General features: G+C 41.7%; 2 protein-coding genes across 3 annotated transcripts; one reads left to right on the top strand and one right to left on the bottom strand.

Moving 5' to 3' along the window:
• Nucleotides 1-500: 500 nt before the first annotated feature.
• idi1 (isopentenyl-diphosphate delta isomerase 1) lies at nt 501-2,734 on the bottom strand. Its single transcript, XM_048266324.1, has 5 exons — nt 2,342-2,734; nt 1,920-2,098; nt 1,707-1,799; nt 1,291-1,421; nt 501-1,119 (listed from the first exon to the last, which is right to left on the bottom strand). Exons 1-5 carry the CDS (start codon nt 2,491-2,493, stop codon nt 802-804), a joined length of 873 nt encoding a protein of 290 aa, XP_048122281.1. The 5' UTR covers nt 2,494-2,734; the 3' UTR covers nt 501-801.
• A 655-nt stretch (nt 2,735-3,389) lies between these two features.
• prpf4bb (pre-mRNA processing factor 4Bb) lies at nt 3,390-15,353 on the top strand. 2 transcript variants are annotated; one of them, XM_048266732.1, is made up of 16 exons: nt 3,390-3,430; nt 3,802-3,939; nt 4,891-6,195; nt 6,761-6,919; nt 7,099-7,248; nt 9,637-9,718; nt 9,979-10,189; nt 11,255-11,328; nt 11,625-11,715; nt 11,981-12,128; nt 12,272-12,409; nt 12,703-12,856; nt 12,951-13,065; nt 13,226-13,377; nt 13,556-13,642; nt 13,788-15,353. In XM_048266732.1, exons 2-16 carry the CDS (start codon nt 3,818-3,820, stop codon nt 13,989-13,991), a joined length of 3,192 nt encoding a protein of 1,063 aa, XP_048122689.1. In that variant the 5' UTR covers nt 3,390-3,430; nt 3,802-3,817; the 3' UTR covers nt 13,992-15,353. The 2 variants fall into 2 exon arrangements, with proteins under 2 accessions (XP_048122689.1, XP_048122690.1); XM_048266733.1 differs by lacking the exon at nt 3,390-3,430 and having other exon boundaries at nt 3,787-3,939.
• Nucleotides 15,354-17,049: the final 1,696 nt, after the last annotated feature.

A 17,049-nucleotide genomic window follows, 5' to 3' on the forward strand; every position in this document is an offset into this window, starting at 1 on the left:
GTCTATGAAGCTAAACTCTGATATCAAGTTCAGAACTCATGCTAGCTTACTGACAATTATGAAGAGAGCACCCAACACATCAATGGTAAAACCAATGATTTTTGAAGTTCTTCTCCATGTCTAGGCTGAACTTGTCATGCTGCAGCATGAAAAAGACAGGTCCACAAGTCCTTCCACTCACAAAAATGTCTTCCACAAACATGGTCTTGAGGCAAGCTTTCTACTTGTTTTGGTGTCATTTTTACTGTACACTATTTTTAATGTCAAGTGTCTTCTTATTCTCTCACAATTTTATTCAATATTTCTCTTTGATTTGCAATTCATTATAACAGTGCATTCATTTTTAAACTCTTAATTAGTTATATTTTTTATAGTTCTTTATGCACACTTTTAATACATCATTTAGATAACTATTTCTTCATTTTCTAATATTCTATTTATTGACATTTTGTTTGATTGAGAACATTGTGATGGTTATAACCTCACTGATCTTGCGGTTGTGCTGGCAGGCTTTTCCAAAAAGTTTTATTGAATAGAATGCTATAAGCAGCTAATTTAGCTAATATCCAAACTTAATTTACACTACTGTACAGCATGACACAAGTAGTTATCAACACAAAACATTTCATAAAACAGTCTCTCAGTTGGTAACTAGGCACTTTACAAACTAGTTCCTCTGAAAAGGTCCTCTCATCATCACCACTACAGCAAATCTATTCAAATCTGTAGGACTACAGACAAGTGCTCTAAAAGTCTCTGTTAGCAGCTTTCATGTGAAAATCCTTTTGCTGAAGTCTGTGGCTACATGCGATGGATTTTCTCATGATCCATGAACTCTTTAAGGTTCTGCAGGTTGTCCCACCATTTAAAGAGGAAGGTGTCCGCAATGAGGCTGAACCAAGGTGTGATGTCCAGTTCTTTTCTCTTTGCTTTTTCCAGCATGTCCTTTAGCTCCTCTTTGGTGACATAGCAGTAGCTCTTGATCTCATTGGGATCGGGGTCCAGCTCAACATCTTTCTGCATGAATAGTATGTAGTCAATCTCATGCTCGCCCCACATACCATCAGACTGCGCTTTGTAGTGGATCCGGGTCAGGTAAGTCATGTCCTCTGGTGGTACCTAAATTGGAACAGGAATGAACAGGAAAGTTCCCTTAACAGATCAAAGTCCAGTCACATAACGAAGGTATAAAACACTTGCACAGGCTAAAACTCCTCCCTCTCCTAATTATGACTTTGGCCAGTTAATCCCCTGAGCCTCCCCTTGAGTCACACCTCTATGGAACTGTACCTGATCTGTGGGGATGCCCAACTCTGCTTTCAGGCGTCGCTGTGCTGCTCTTCTCACCCCGATGGCATCCTGCTCCTCTAGCTCACTGTCTGTGTGGAGTGGATGGCTACAGCAGGTGTTTGTGAAGCAACCTACCCACACCAAAAGAAGGAAAGAGGAAAATATTCTGAAGTGTATTCTACTTTGTTCATAGCACTGAGTATTTCAGTACCAGTTCAGTCTTAGGTCAAAATGACATATAAAACGTTCTGCAATAGGCTTTCAGATAGTTGAAAAACTTTCATTTGTAGGTCAAACATGGGCTGATGCACAAAAGTAGATTGTGTTCCACAGACTAGTGCTGACCATTTCAGGTTTTATTGTAGGCCTATATCTTCTTAAAGCCAAATGCCATAGTGTTTGAATGCAAAGCAAACCTGGGAAAGTAATCTTGGCATCAGATCGTTGTTGTAGTAGAAGCTTATCTTCATTGTTAAATATGAACACACTGAAAGCACGATGCAACAGTCCTGAGGGTGATAAAAGCGGGCATGGGTTAAGAATCAAAACACTTTGTGGGCATACAGAACATATAGCCTTACAAGACTGGAATTAGTCAACAATTAAACAGAAGTGCGGTCATAGCCAACCTTTTTCGATGTTGGAATTCAAATGACAGTTCTTTTTGCTGTCAGCTCCTGTCTTAAGGTCATTCTCATCTATCAAGATGCACAACTCAGCGAGGAGCTGAACTTGTTTTTCGTCCAGGTTATCCATGTTAACTTCATTCTCAGGCATCTTTCCCGACGTGCCGTATAGTCTTGTTAAGCTGCATAGCACATATTAAGCCAGAGTCATATCGCCTCGGTAGTCAGGCGGGTTAGATAACCTTGGCTATCTCATGTTACAATGTTTAAGTGACGTTGGAGATGTTTGTTAATTTTGTAAACAACCAATACTTGAATGACAACTGATTCGCCCACTAGTGTTAGGCTAAGCTAGGCTACTTCCAACATTAGTGTAGGCTACTGGTAGACTACGAAACGCAGTGCGTCAAATTGAGGAATCTTACCTTGCGTGCTTATATCCTAAAGTACTGGTACGCTTTCTGAAGCCTGTTGATAGAGCAGTGTTTCTCCCACCAAACACAGGTAAGCCTGATTTTCTCGACAGAAGTCCCTTGCAGGATACTACCCTTAGCGCCGCCCACATACTGTGCGCCATGGTCTGTCAGCACAAAACCTCCAATCAAAATAGAAGAACTTCCCAACATGCCATCGAACCATTTAAGTGAGTAGAAACCCGGTGGATAATTACGAATAACCTTCGCGGTGCTTTCCAAATTATGCTTTATTAAAGTTTGGAATTTGTTCAGCAAATGCACTAAAAGAACAAAGCTAACAGAAAACGAATATATTTGCTACTTCTCTCTCACGCAGCACACCACTCGCTCACGCGCAACACTTCCTGTCACTCTGACGCAAAGCCTATTCATTGGTTCATCTACAACACGGACCGCCACCACTCCAGATAAAGTGATAGGCTACAAATAATATTAAAAATCCGACCTCTAAAATCAAAGAGCTCGTCTATATACAAACGTTGGTAATTTAATTTATGTACTGTCCTTTGCTATCTTAGGTCTTTATTTTACGAGTAGGCCTATGTCGATTAATTATTACGTGAAAATAACAACCGCCAAAGCCAATCAATTACGGCAGACTGCTTAAAATCCTGCTTTAGGTAGGGAAATACCTGCTTCAGGTGGGCAAATATGTTGCCATGAAATAGTGTATAGTAGGCTATCAGAGATGCAGATGCAGGGGTGGACAGTAAACGTAGTACATTTACTTGATTACGATTTTTGAGTACTCAGAAAAGTACTTTACTTCTGTAGGCTATTAATATTTTTGGAAACTTGTGACTTTTACTCCACTACATTTGAAAGACAAATACTGTAGGCCTACTTTTGAGTCCATTACATTTTAAATATGAGCATGAAGTACTTGTTACTTTTAACCACATTTGATTTTTTGAATGCAATAATGCGATAGGCTAGAACATCTTGACGTTTTTTTCATTAGTCCAATTTGAACACGGCTGAATTGGCTGTGGTAATGATGGTGACAACCAGGGGTGTAGCCTAGTGGTGAAATAAGAGGTAGGTCAGTGATCACGGTAAGGTGGATTGCACCATGTTATATTCAGAATTCAGAAAGCATTCAACATGTTTGATGATGGTGGAGGATATCCAATGTTTATAACAATACCATTGGTATTAAATGGTCGGTAGAGTGTTGATGAGTGTACATATATTGTGAATGTGGATAATTGTGATTTTTGAATGTTAAAAGTCAGAGGTGGATAAACTGTGTTTACTTGCGTTTAGCCTCCACTACACCTCTGCTTGTATTGGAGTAATATTTGACAAAGTCTAGGCTATCTATACTTTCACTTAAGTAAAGGAATTGTGTAAAGTATAGATACCACCTCTGCATACGTGAATCTGTATGCATCTACTCTCCATGGCAGTAGGGGCGACACATATATGAGATCTTTAAGGCTCACTACATCTACATGCGAAACCATAGAAGAACAAAGGAAAGGCCACTGGTTGAAGAAAATGGCCGACGTAGAGATGGATTTTCAAGGCGAGAGGTTGAATAATGGGTAAGAACACGTGCAGGGCACACTCTAGTGCAGCCCACTGATGGCTTGAAATTATGACGATGGAAACCAATCTCTAACATACTTTAGTGGTTTCAGTTTATAAGTACTTTAATCAGCTGTTCAGATGAGTTTGAATAACAATGCTAACGTAGCCAGTTAGCTAGCCCTGCATCTTAGCCAACCTGTCGGAAAATTGATAATGATGGGTAACGTTACAGTGCAGGATACCAAGCATAACATAGCGTTATGTGCCGGCAATGACAAGAGATCGACATCCCTTAGGTTCTTGATTGTCTACGTGGTCTGTTCTTAGAGCTAAAATAAGCCTATAATTGGCTAAAAATAGTTAACGTATAACAGATTAGTGTGTGGTTTAGCTAAATTGTTATTAGCCGACTTATGCTAGCTTACGGCATGTAGATAACGTTGGCATAGATCGCTAGCGAGTAGGCTAGCACTAACATAGCTACGGGAGCAGTGTTTAATATGCCGGCTGACTCTTGCCTAACATACAACCATTCCGTCCTTCACATCCGCATAGAATTTAGTATCGATAGTTGTAGGGGTACGTACAACCACTTAGCACATCTTTGCCCAAACTTTTGTTTGGGGAAGGACGCGCATGGCCAAGCTAGTTAACTCAACGAACAGAGCAACGTTAATCAAAAGTGATTGTGTGGTGTAAACGGTTAACGCGTATCATTTATCTTAGCTGAAGTTTAAAGTTAAGGAAATGTTATGTCATCATCCAGTTTCTTGGCCTTAGCTGGTATCTAGGGAAATCTTCATAGTCATGATGATTTGATTAAGTAATCAGTTTTGTTATTGCACATTCTATTTCTTACAATACATTGTTGCCTTTTATCTCTCAATTTAACTACCCACAACATGCATTCTGTGCTATTTGAAGTAAGTTGACTTTTTGACTTTAATCTGTTTGTTGTCCGGTAGGAAAGAGGATTTGGAAAGTCCTGGAAAGAGTGAGGATGAGAACGGTGACATGTCGGAAGAAGAAGAGGAGGAGGATGAAGGGGAGGCACCAGCAGTAACAGTTGGGGTTGAGATAAATGGAGAGAAATCAGAACAGGGGTCCAAGCATCACAGCAGCAGTGGTAAACATAAGAAGAAAAAACACAAGCACCGCAGCAAGCACAAGAAGCATAAGCATGCTACAGATGAAGACAAGGAGAAGAAGCGCAAACACAGGCACAAGCACAAGAAACATCGACGCAAAGATGATGTCTCGCCATCCCCTGCTGCTGGGGCTACTGAAAAGGCTGAAGGCTCCCCAAGCACAGTCAACCCCAACTTGGATGACCGAGCCCTTCTGGAGGACTTGGAGAAGCAGCGGGCACTTATCAAAGCTGAGTTGGACAGCCAGCTGATGGAGGGCAAAGTGCAGTCAGGCATGGGCCTTATCCTGCAGGGTTACAACTCTGGCTCAGAGGAGGACGGTGGGGGAAGAGATGGCAGGACTCGTAATGGGGAGCAGAGACAAAGGGTCAGCACAGGAAAAGCTCGCTCGCCCAAGGACCAGAGCAGTCGGTCCGGCAAGAGCCGGAGGGACTCGATCGAAGCTGGCAAATCAGGCTCCAAACGCCGCAGCCGAAGCAGATCCAAAGAAAAGAGTAGTCGAGATGCCAAAGTTGAAAAGACCACGGCATCAGCAACCACAGTGACTAAGGGCAGTGACTCTAATAAAGAACGTGGTAAGGATCGCAGCGGTTCTAAAGACAGGAAGCGCTCACGAAGCCAGGACCGTTCCAAGGATCGTCCCAAGAAGTCTCCATCCCCAGCTGGACACAGACGTTCACCCTCTGACAAACGAGCAGAGGGGAAAGGCCGCTCGGAGAGGCGATCGTCTCCCCGGCCAGATGAGAGGCGACACCAGGCTGAGCCAAGCAGCAGCAGTCGCAGGTCGAGCTCACGTGGCCGTAGAAGTCGGTCCAGAGATGGGCGGCCAGGTCGCTCAGAAGCAGAGAGGGAGCGAGAGAAGGACAAAAGGCCTGGTAAATCCCCGTCCAAAGACACGTCATCTGGGAAGGAGAACCGGTCGCCGCACCACAGACGAGCTCCGAGCCCCCAGCACCATCGCAGCTCCTCTCCACGCCACAGGGATCGTTCTGCACACCAGCCACCAGCTGGGTCTGCAGACAGGGGCAAGCAGAGCCACTCCCCCCCCAGAACCAGGTCCCCGCCCAGAAGGGGTAGAAGCAGGTCTCCAGAGGCACGCAGGAGGGACTCCTCACCTGTCAGGTACAACACACTTCTGTCCAATAATTTGCTGTTCTACGTGAAGGCAAAATGTTAGATTTATTAAAACACTAATTATTGAGACAACCATTTTCATTAGTTCATTCAAGTTGTCTGTTTGTTTGTTTATTGTTTATATGTAATTTTTATAGCCTAAGCTTAATAGTTTGATTTGTTACAGTTTGACTTCTCTGTTTGGATATTGAGGTTTTACATCTGTGAGAGAGACTTTGGTAACTGCAATCTCTCTAGTGTGTAAAGATGTTTGCTAAATTGAACAAATTGTTAGGTCTGCGTTGTTTAGAAAATCCTACACATTTTTACATTGACTACTTGCGTGTGAAACGGCAACTAATTTTCATAGATTTTGAAACAATGCTTTACTGGTGTAAGTAATCTCAGACATACAGGCATAAATTTACATGAAAAGTTGCATTGGTTTCCTAATGTTAGGGATTTGAGGCCTTCTGCTATGTTTACATAAAAATGACAGGGAAGATTATGAATTTATTTATTTATTTATTTATTTATATGTTTCCATTTATTCATTCTTGTCTCCATCCGTCAGAAAACGGAGCCGGGCAGATGGTATCACAGGTAGATCGCGTGACACCAGTCCTGTTCGACGACGAATGAGCCGCTCCCCCTTGAGGCGGAGGTCTCTGTCTCCACGGCGACAGGCGCGCTCATCTCCCCGCAGGCGAAGCAGGTCCCCCCTGAGGCGTGGGTGAGAGAGCCTTGTCTTCCATAAGTTTTAGGCTTTTACAAATTGAACCTAGAATTGTTAAGATGACGATACAGAGAATAACAGAGTTTAGTCCTTTACAAACACTGCAATTTGTGTAGTATACTGTTAGGAATGTGGATATTAATCAGATGACTCACTGATAACTTTGGATTTTTCAGTGAGCGAGACCGTTTTGGTCGGTTACGATACCGGCGGTCCAACTCTCGGGATCGAGGGCGAAGGAGACGGAGGAGCAGAGATGAGGACAAGTTCAAGGGCAGCCTTTCAGAGGGCATGAAGGTTGACCAGGAATCATCCTCAGAGGAAGTGTATGTTGAATGAAATGATACACAACCATATTTGAGGAACCTGAGATTTGAAAGTAGACCAGTGTTTTTCAACCTTTTTTGAGCCACGGTACATTTTTTACATAAGAATCCCGCGGCACTAGCCTGGAAACCAGACTCTCTGACTTTGCAGAGAGTCTGGCCCAGATCCATAGGCAAACGTTTATTTCTGGGTGGGAGGGCACAGTTTGAGGTTTAAAATCATTGGAGTTCCTTTGAACCAATCACCATCAACCAGCGTTTCGTCATAGGCCTACAGAGAAGTTTCTCTGCATCATGCCCATAACAAGCAAGCGTGCATCTTATCAGCAAACAGTCACACGTTTCATCTGCGTAACTCTCGCCAAAATGCATCATATGGTGTTTTGTGAATGTACCCAAGTCAAACTTTCATATAAATGCATAAGTACGTCCAAAGCGCCACTTTTAAGCTTGTATGCGTTGTCGTTTTCGGGTGAAATGACCTTTTGAATGGGAATCCTATAGGGCCACTACTTTTTTGATACAATCGTGTCAAAATCGCTATTTTTTCAAAGAAGTCTCGACAACATGAAACTTTGATCGAAGTATCATCAGTGTCTCTACACATGAACTGGGGGACGTAGTAATTGAAACACCATGCCTGTGGAACGTAATCGCTCTCAGGGACGTCTCTGTTCGCTGGTTGGTTCGCCTGCCCAACTACCGAAGTAAACGAGGGCGAATCAACCTATTCCAGACTGTATGGAAAAGAAATCGAGCGGAAGTACGTAGGCAGGCAGAGGCCAGGCTACCGCGGCACACCACCAATCAAAAATGTAACGGAATTACACACCTAATATAGCAAAAATAATGACAATTTAGTCTCATTTGTTTACAGTTGAGTTCAGAGTCTGCATTTTTTCTTGTATATCCATCACTGTTTTAGGCCCTACGTCTTTTCATCCATAGTTATTAGAAAGCTAGATAGTGGGTTTTCCGTTGAGTTATAGCCTATTAAGTGACAGGCTACGTGAACGCGGAAATCATATTACTGTCTATGGGCAACACTTGTCAACAATCAGACACCTGTTTCTCTATTGGCCTCCTGTGATTGTTGCACCCAACATGATGACAGCGCCGTTTACGTACATTCTGGAGCCCAATGCGGTATCTTCCAATAATAATACATTTTACTTTCATCACAGATCTAGCTTTCCAAGTTCTCTTGCGCATCATTTGAATTATTGCACTACATACTGCCCCCCACTGACATGAAAGAGTATTTATTTGCTTAGCAAGTCACTACATTGCAGGCATAGATGCTCAACAATGACATCCTAGCCTACAATTTGCAACAACTAAATAGTAAATGTTTTTGGAACGATTAAGTGAAATTGGACAATTCCCACGGCACACATGAGCTCTCACGGCACACTGGTGTTCCGCGGAACAGTGGTTGAAAATCACTTAAGTAGACAATTGTATGTTATGGTTTTAAAAATGTCTGATATGTTCAGGCACACACATTTTCCCTTCTTTCATTTCATTTCATTAAAAAATGAAACCTAAAAACAAAGTGAGGTCTATAAAAAACTAAAATGATAATGTTAACACTTCAATTTGTTCCTAGGGCCATTGAACTGTTCAATGCCTCACTAAAGGGAAGAGGAGAGAGACTTCTCTGCTTAGTCTGTCTGCCTCTCCACCCTCTCCATGTTTGAGTACTGACTGTCCACTGCTGCTTTACTACTGTTTTACTACTGTTTTACTAATGTCCACAGCCTAATGTTTTCACTACTGTTTTACTGCTACACTGTTTTTCATGCTATATTAGCACACATGATCAATGGCTGCGGTCAGGCTTCTGCTACAATACTGAATGAATGAATGGCTATAACCCTATTACTTCAACCTGTTCTTGCACTGAAATAGTTTTTTATTTTACCTTGTCTACATTATACTTTACTCTCCTAATTGTCCATATTATTTATGCTGGTCTCTAGACCTTACTTTTGCCCTGTTGCACTGTTGGACTAATGTTGGACTACTTTTTTGCACCTTCACCATGACTCACTCCTTTTAGCACCTTACCAGTCCCGGCCCTGTCACTACAAGCGTCTTATGCTTGATCACCCTCAAGCACATTGGACTTTCTTAATTTAATTTATATAGTGTATTTAGTTTTCTTATCTTTCTTATCTTCTACTGTCTTTATTGTACAGTGGAGTTTAGTTATATGTTTATACTTATACTTATGTTTACCATTTCTGCTGTAAGTGCATGTTGTGTGTGATGTCTGTATGCTAACTGAGACCCTTGAATTTCCCCTTGAGGATTAATAAAGTATCTATCTATCTATCTATCTATCTATCTCAATTTGAAAGTAAAATAAACTGTCTTTCCATTCAGGTTGGAGGATTTTGATGCAGAGGAAGAGGATGAGGAAGCTTTGATTGAGCAGAGACGACAACAGCGATTAGCCATTGTGCAGGTCAGTTGTGCAAACGGTATGGGATATTTTGGCTGGACTTGGCTCTGGTTCTGTCTACAGGTGTGGAAATGCACAACAAAAGCCTATATGAACTGTAAAATGTGTCTGTTATGCTGAGCTTTTCTGAGTTTTCAATTGAGTTCAAGTTTGCTTCAGTGCCTATAATTCAAACCTTGACCTGTGACTGGCTGAACTACCCTATTGTAACCGATTTTGTGGCCCATCGTCTAAGTCTGTACTGTAATGTTACACCCACATAGAAATACAAGGGAGGGAATGAGGACAGCAACATGGGCTCCATGGCTTCAGAGCCCAGCAGTCCTCAGAGTAGCACACGGAGTCGGTCACCGTCGCCCGACGATATCCTGGAGCGTGTTGCAGCTGATGTGAAGGAATATGAACGTGAGAATCTCAACACATTCGAGGCCAACATCAAAGCCAAGCAGAACCTCATTGCGCAGGAGAAAGATGGTGAGCATGAACAATGTTCTAACTAGCCAGCGTTTGTATCACATGCGGCCCTGTCTTTTTCCTGTTCCATTTTAAGAAATGAGCAATCAAACCTGAACTTTTTTTGTTTATTTATGGTGTGGAGGGTGGTTGGGGGTATATTGAGATGTATGCCGTGTATATAAGTATGGTAACCCTCTGGTGTTGTGTCATGTATTCAAAACATCGTTATCTTACCGCTAAGAGTACCAAGTTCCACTAAAGCAGTGGTTCTCAAACTTACAATGAATACCACCTCACGTCTTAATGGTGGTGCTCTCCAAGTACCAAGAAAGACAAAAACTAGCCTAATTTAACTTTAACTTTTTAGTATATATATTTATATATAATTTGAAGTGAATATTTAATTATGAAAAAACATCTTGGAGACTCCCGGAGTACCACTAGAGAGGGTCCGCATACAACCAGTGGTACCCGTACCACTGCACTGAAGGTTTCTAGCTGAATGTTTTCTCTAAATCCTATTCACAAAGCTGTTGAAACCAGTGTTTACTAAGGAAACGTGACTCCTACAAGCAAAGAGAAAGACTTGTAACTATGGCTGATATGAATTCTCATGCTTGCTTGCAATGACCTTTCTGATTGACTCATGAGCAACTGATATGTTACAGTGATTAGTAGGCATGTGCTAGCCAAAATGTCCATTAATGCATACAACAATGAAAACATGGAGAAATAAGTAGCTAACTAAATACATATTTCTTTCACTGGTGCCTCTAGAGGATGTTGATGTTTTCAGTCAAATTAAACTGTCAGTATTTATACATTATACTCCACTGCTACACCTTGGTGACTGGAAAGCAGACCACACAAAGAAACACTCCTCTGTTGGAAACAATTGCTTGTTATGGGTTATGGGTTAGGGGAGGGGGGGGTAACAAAGCACAGTGGGCATTCAGTACATCCTTTCCCCATGTTAGCGTTGTGTGACTTTGGAAATGTCATTGACCATTTCTGTGGAACAAAGCCCTCATGTACTTTTGATCGACACAACTGATCTTTTTTCCGCATTCTTGTCTAAAATAGGCTCCAACCCAAAGAAGCCATCAGCTCCTGACATGTTTACAGAGTCAGATGACATGTTTGCTGCAGACTTTGATGTGAGTCATGTTTGATTAGTCTTCTGTAAATCCTCTTGCCCTTCAATTTGTACAGTGTCGTCACAAACTTGTACCTACAATGATGCTGTTGTTTAATTTATATAAATGTTTTTGATTGTTTGTTAAATTTAGAATGATAGTTCCATGTGGTCTATAACCCTTAGTGTTAAGTTAGGTACAGCCAGATCAGTCCCTATAAATTGGATTAGGACACAGACAAGAGAGCCTGATACTGGATCTGCACTGTGTGCTCTATTAACTATTAACATGGCCTTTCCTGTCCCTCTCATCTGCAGAGTGCAAGGCTGAGAGCAGCAGGCATTGGCAAGGATTTCAAAGAAAACCCCAACCTCAGGGACAATTGGACAGATGCTGAAGGCTATTACCGTAAGGAAAATCTTCAGACCAATGTGCTTTGTTGTTTGTTGTGTTTATTGTATTTCTGAAGTATTTTATTATAAATCAAAGAAATTGTGTGACTCAAACTGCTGAAAGTATTCCTTGTAATAGTAAAGGACGATTACTTGGAATAGTGTTGATTTAAAGCCTTTGATGATCGAACCAAGACAGCCAATCACCCAAATTCACAATTTGTGAAATGCTCCCACAATGTGTTGTGTTGCGTTGTTGACTTCGGGTGACTCTCGCACAGGTGTAAACATTGGTGAGATGTTGGATAAGCGGTATGATGTGTATGGCTACACTGGCCAGGGGGTCTTCAGCAACGTGATCCGGGCCAGGGACACGGCCCGCGCAGGCCAGGACGTGGCCATCAAGATCATCCGCAACAACGAACTCATGTAAGCACAGGCGTGATGCCCAGTGGGCTGTACGCTCCTATGCTATTCTTAAGGCTCCCCTAATCAGACTTCAACGAAGGGATTAATCGGGTCACATGATAATAAGCTCATCTTTTAATATGCTTTGTGCTTTCCCCCTATAGGCACAAGACTGGAATGAAGGAATTGGAATTCCTGAAGAAGCTGAATGATGCTGATCCTGATGACAAGTTCCACTGTCTCCGTCTGTTCCGCCACTTTGACCACAAACAGCATCTGTGTCTTGTCTTTGAGCCACTCAGGTGCATAAAACACTACCAATTGAACATTTTCCTTCAGGATCAGTATTTGTGTATCCATCTTTTTAAAATGTGTCACATATTGATGTAAGCCGATAGAAGAGCATGTAGCCATGCTTGCTGTGAAATATACGGAAAAGAACGCGTTTACACATAATTCAAGTTTATACACAGTGTTTTTGAAATGCACTTAGAATGATCATTGTAACAGTTCCAAGAACATGTCAAAAGCTATTGTTTGAGTTTACAATGCTTTTGAGATGGACAGTTTTATACCTGATTTCTCTGTCCCTCAGTATGAACCTACGTGAGGTGCTCAAAAAGTACGGTAAAGATGTGGGGCTGCATATCAAGGCGGTGCGATCCTACAGCCAGCAACTTTTTCTAGCCCTGAAGCTCCTCAAGCGCTGCAACATTCTGCATGCCGACATCAAACCAGACAACATTCTGGTGAGTCTTGCCCTATGGTCTGTGGAATGGAGTTCATGTTTTACTTTCTATGATCTATGTGTCATCATTTTTTCTGTTCACTACTTCAATTCAGGTGAACGAGTCAAAGACGATTTTGAAACTCTGCGATTTTGGGTCAGCGTCCCACGTTGCAGACAATGATATCACACCCTACTTGGTCAGCAGGTTTTACAGAGCACCTGAAATCAGTAAGCACAGCTTTTCACTGTTAACTGTTATTAGCAAATGCAACATTTAGAAATATGTGGGTACATTTGTTGCAATTTATACCAATGTAAATGTTTGTCATCTGTCGCATGCAAGGTAAAGGTTATTTAAATTAACACTAGCTGGTCTCTTTCTTGTCAGTCATTGGGAAGCCATATGATTATGGGATAGACATGTGGTCAGTGGGCTGCACTCTTTATGAGCTCTACGCTGGCAAGATCCTCTTCCCAGGCTCTTCAAACAACCACATGATCAAACTGGCCATGGACGTCAAGGGCAAGATGCCCAATAAGGTATCCATGTAGCTCAATACTACTGGAGTTGGTACAATTTTATACCGTCAAAATCTGTCTGATGTGAAGCTATCCATGCTAAATACCCAAGCATTCATTACAGTATACAATGTTATTAACATATTAATATACTGCAAAACCTGTTTAAAATTGTAAATCGTCAGTATTTAATTCACAGATGATCCGGAAAGGCCTGTTCAAAGACCAACACTTTGACCAGAACTTGAACTTCTTGTACATTGAAGTGGATAAAGTGACAGAGAGGGTTAGTGTTTGTTTTTAGTTCTTTTTTCCTGCCCCCCTTCCCACCTTATTAGTCGAGTTCCATAATCTATGAAACTGTGTTTGTGCTTCATGTATGTGAACCATGGTCTCGTAAATGTATATATCTCTCTTGTCCACACTTATAGGAGAAGGTGACTGTCATGAGCACCATCAACCCCACAAAGGACCTGCTGGCAGACATGATTGGAGGTCAGAGGCTCCCTGAGGAGATGAGGAAGAAGGTGATGCAGCTGAAGGACCTGCTAGATGGGACTCTCATGCTGGACCCCGCCAAGCGCATCACCATCAACCAGGCCCTCCAGCACCCGTTCATCCAGGAGAAGATCTAAACTACTGGTACCACCAGACACGGTTACACAGGAGACCATACTGCAATCCTCCCCTCATCCGTCAGGCTGCCTCTGACCTTAAACCAGCATTATCAGGACAGATCTGATCCATCATAAACCTTAGCTAGGCACACTGGGGACCTTCTGGAGTTGATGCCTCCCAGGCCTACAGTTGACCTGATTCAGATGTTGGAGTGGTTGAATGGTATAAAACAATCCATTTGAATGTTATCTTGATACATCTGCACCAAGTCCATATATGTCTCACTCTGTAGAGAGTAGATGCATTACACCTGGAATACATTATACCATTTCTCAAGATGCTTCAAATATTTGTGAATCATCCTGTCGTGGTCATTCAACCAAATGGCAATGAAATGCCATCCTTTTTATTTTTAAAATCTTTCCGGATTTGATTTTCATTATGTTGCGCTAAAGTGAACGTATTTTTATTGTAAATATGTCACTGTAGGCTTTATGTTTTCAGGTCATTCAGGAAAGTTATTTGTTCGGTTCACATCAGCGAGGGTGAGAACACTGTTCTCATGACACTTCCTAGCGACTGATATATTGAAGAATAGCAAATGGTGTAAGTGTACAGCTCAGACAAGGCTCAATGGAAGGCTGTTGATGTACTGATCATAGTGGGGCCTGTGCCTCAGAAAGACTGACAGATCTTGGCCAGGAGATGGCTCATGTCACTGTTCACAGCACTGAGGTCTTTAAGTGACAAGTGGAGTTTCAGGATGTCATGTTCTCTCACAGGAAATCTGAAGAGTGTTCCATGTTGCTTTCCCCTTACTTAGAGATTCCTTTGGTTGTTAAAACCTTTGACAAAAGATTTGGCCAGTACGCTTAGAGCACCCTCATGTTGTGTTGGAGTTGGTATACGGTTCTGAATTCTACGCAAGTGGTGCTCCACCTTCATTTAGAGCTCCAAACAGTTGCATTTTTGTGGTGTCCAGATCTGTGTACTATTCTGAGCCCTGCCATTGACTGACTGCCCATGCTCTTTCTGGCAACATTCTTGACCCCACCTATGGGCATCCTTGTCAAAGTGCCTCCTCCATGAGTTGTCTGTGTAAAATGTAAAGCGATTAAAATGACCCACCCCACCCCACGTGCCCTGTCCTGGCCCACCTCACACTCACAAGCACCATTGTTTGCATTACGTGTTGTAGATATTCCAGTTACCACTTTCGTAATGCAAGCCATCAATGTTTTGTTTCTTATAAAGGAATAAATGCCTTTTGTTTTCACTTCGGGATTGAAACTCATTAATTGGGTTGTGAAGGACATTGAATGAAATGAAACACCTTGAGTGTACCATTACTTTTATTAATAAAAATGTTTCATATCTTTGCCAAGCACAATTGTCTTTTAACTAACAGAAATGTAGCAAGTGCTATTCTGCAATTTACTAAATAATGCATTACTCAGAGTTTTTTTCATCGTTTGTAATAGGCTGTACCACCACGTGGAAGTTTCCTGTGCAGGTTTGATGTAATACTGATAAGATGACCTGGTTCACAGGGAAATTCTATTTGTTAATCAATATTCTGATTCACCATCTGATTATAAAGCTCTGAGCTTTAAATTTGATTGATGCATATGAGCGGATTAATGAAAACAAAAAAAATGTGGTCTTGCTGTTAATAGCTTTTCCATTCAGAATCAGAAAATACCAATTTGTTGCAAATATTTGTCTCTCTAACTTATCATTTCTTAGTTTTTCGCAACTCAACCTATTGAAATCGAGTCTAGTTTGTCCTTGGTATCCCAATGATATTGCCTGCATTAAAACTGAACTGAAACTGCTCACCCTCTCAGCCAACACAACCCTGCACCAAACCTATCATCCAGCAGGAGGCAGTGTGTGGCAGAAGCCAAGATGACTGGTGGACTGAGCATGTGATGTGGGACTCTGCACTTCTCTCTTTAATTTCCTCTTTGCTTCTGTCTGCAGAGAAGAGGTGATGTTTGTTGTGACACAGGGATATTCTAATCTTAGAATAGGTTATTTAAAACGTTTCACCTATGTCCCGAGATGGAAAATAAGGGGTTTCACAAAAGGAGAACAAGTTTTCGGTCAGTGTTGGCAAGCTTGATAATAAAACTACTAGTTTCACAACACTGATAAATTAATGGTAGCCTATAAACTAAAAAAAAAACATGAATCAGTGGAAGTATGTTTGCTTTACAGAGAAGCGATTCAGAATCACAGGAGATATTTAACATTCCTCTGTAGAGGGTGTGAAGTATCGGTTTTAACAACACAAAGGAGTTCCTCTTTTTGTCAGTTTTCAGTGTGATCATGTGCTGGGTAGTCATTTGGCGCTAATGGACAATTCATGTAAAACCAACAAACAGGGTCATGCTCTTACCTGCGAGGTAAAACAAAGGCTTGTTTCTATTGCTTCAAGTTTCGAGTAAGAAACAAATGAAGCCTCTCGCAGCAACCTTTAAAGCAACACCAAAGAGTTTTTTGTACCTTCAAATATTGTTTCCAACATTGTTTCAGTGGTTCATCAACTCATAACAGGGTGAACGGCACTTTTGCATTTTCTTTGCGACCCTCTCGGCTATAACCGCACTATGCAAGTTTGCCAGATCGGGTAGCGGATCTGATGTTGCAATACATCATACTTTCATAAAATCATGCAACGTACTCTAACTTGTCAGTACACATCGTTATTTCCAAAGCCAGTGCTGGATGTGCGTGCGACAGGAAAAGTGCTTTGGTGTTGCTTTAATCAAATAAGGTTCAGTTGCATTGCGCCCCCCCATCCTCGGTTGGGCTTAGGAGATCTGGTCAAACCCGCTAGCAGTTCTTTCTTTCCATCACCAAAGTTTTCTAATCCCCAGGGATGGGCACAAATACATCAAATGTATTTCCAATTAAAATACCAAATACCCACCTTAAAAATGTATCAAAAAAGCAACAAAATACAGCAGCCAAAAATTTATCAAAATACTGTATTTTTGTATTTTCAAAATACTACAAAATACTTCTTTATAAAAGCCTTTTTCGTCTATCCCTTCACTTGTACACTACCTG

This window comes from Alosa alosa, chromosome 16 (assembly GCF_017589495.1).
Source record: "Alosa alosa isolate M-15738 ecotype Scorff River chromosome 16, AALO_Geno_1.1, whole genome shotgun sequence".
Lineage (NCBI taxonomy): Eukaryota > Metazoa > Chordata > Actinopteri > Clupeiformes > Clupeidae > Alosa > Alosa alosa.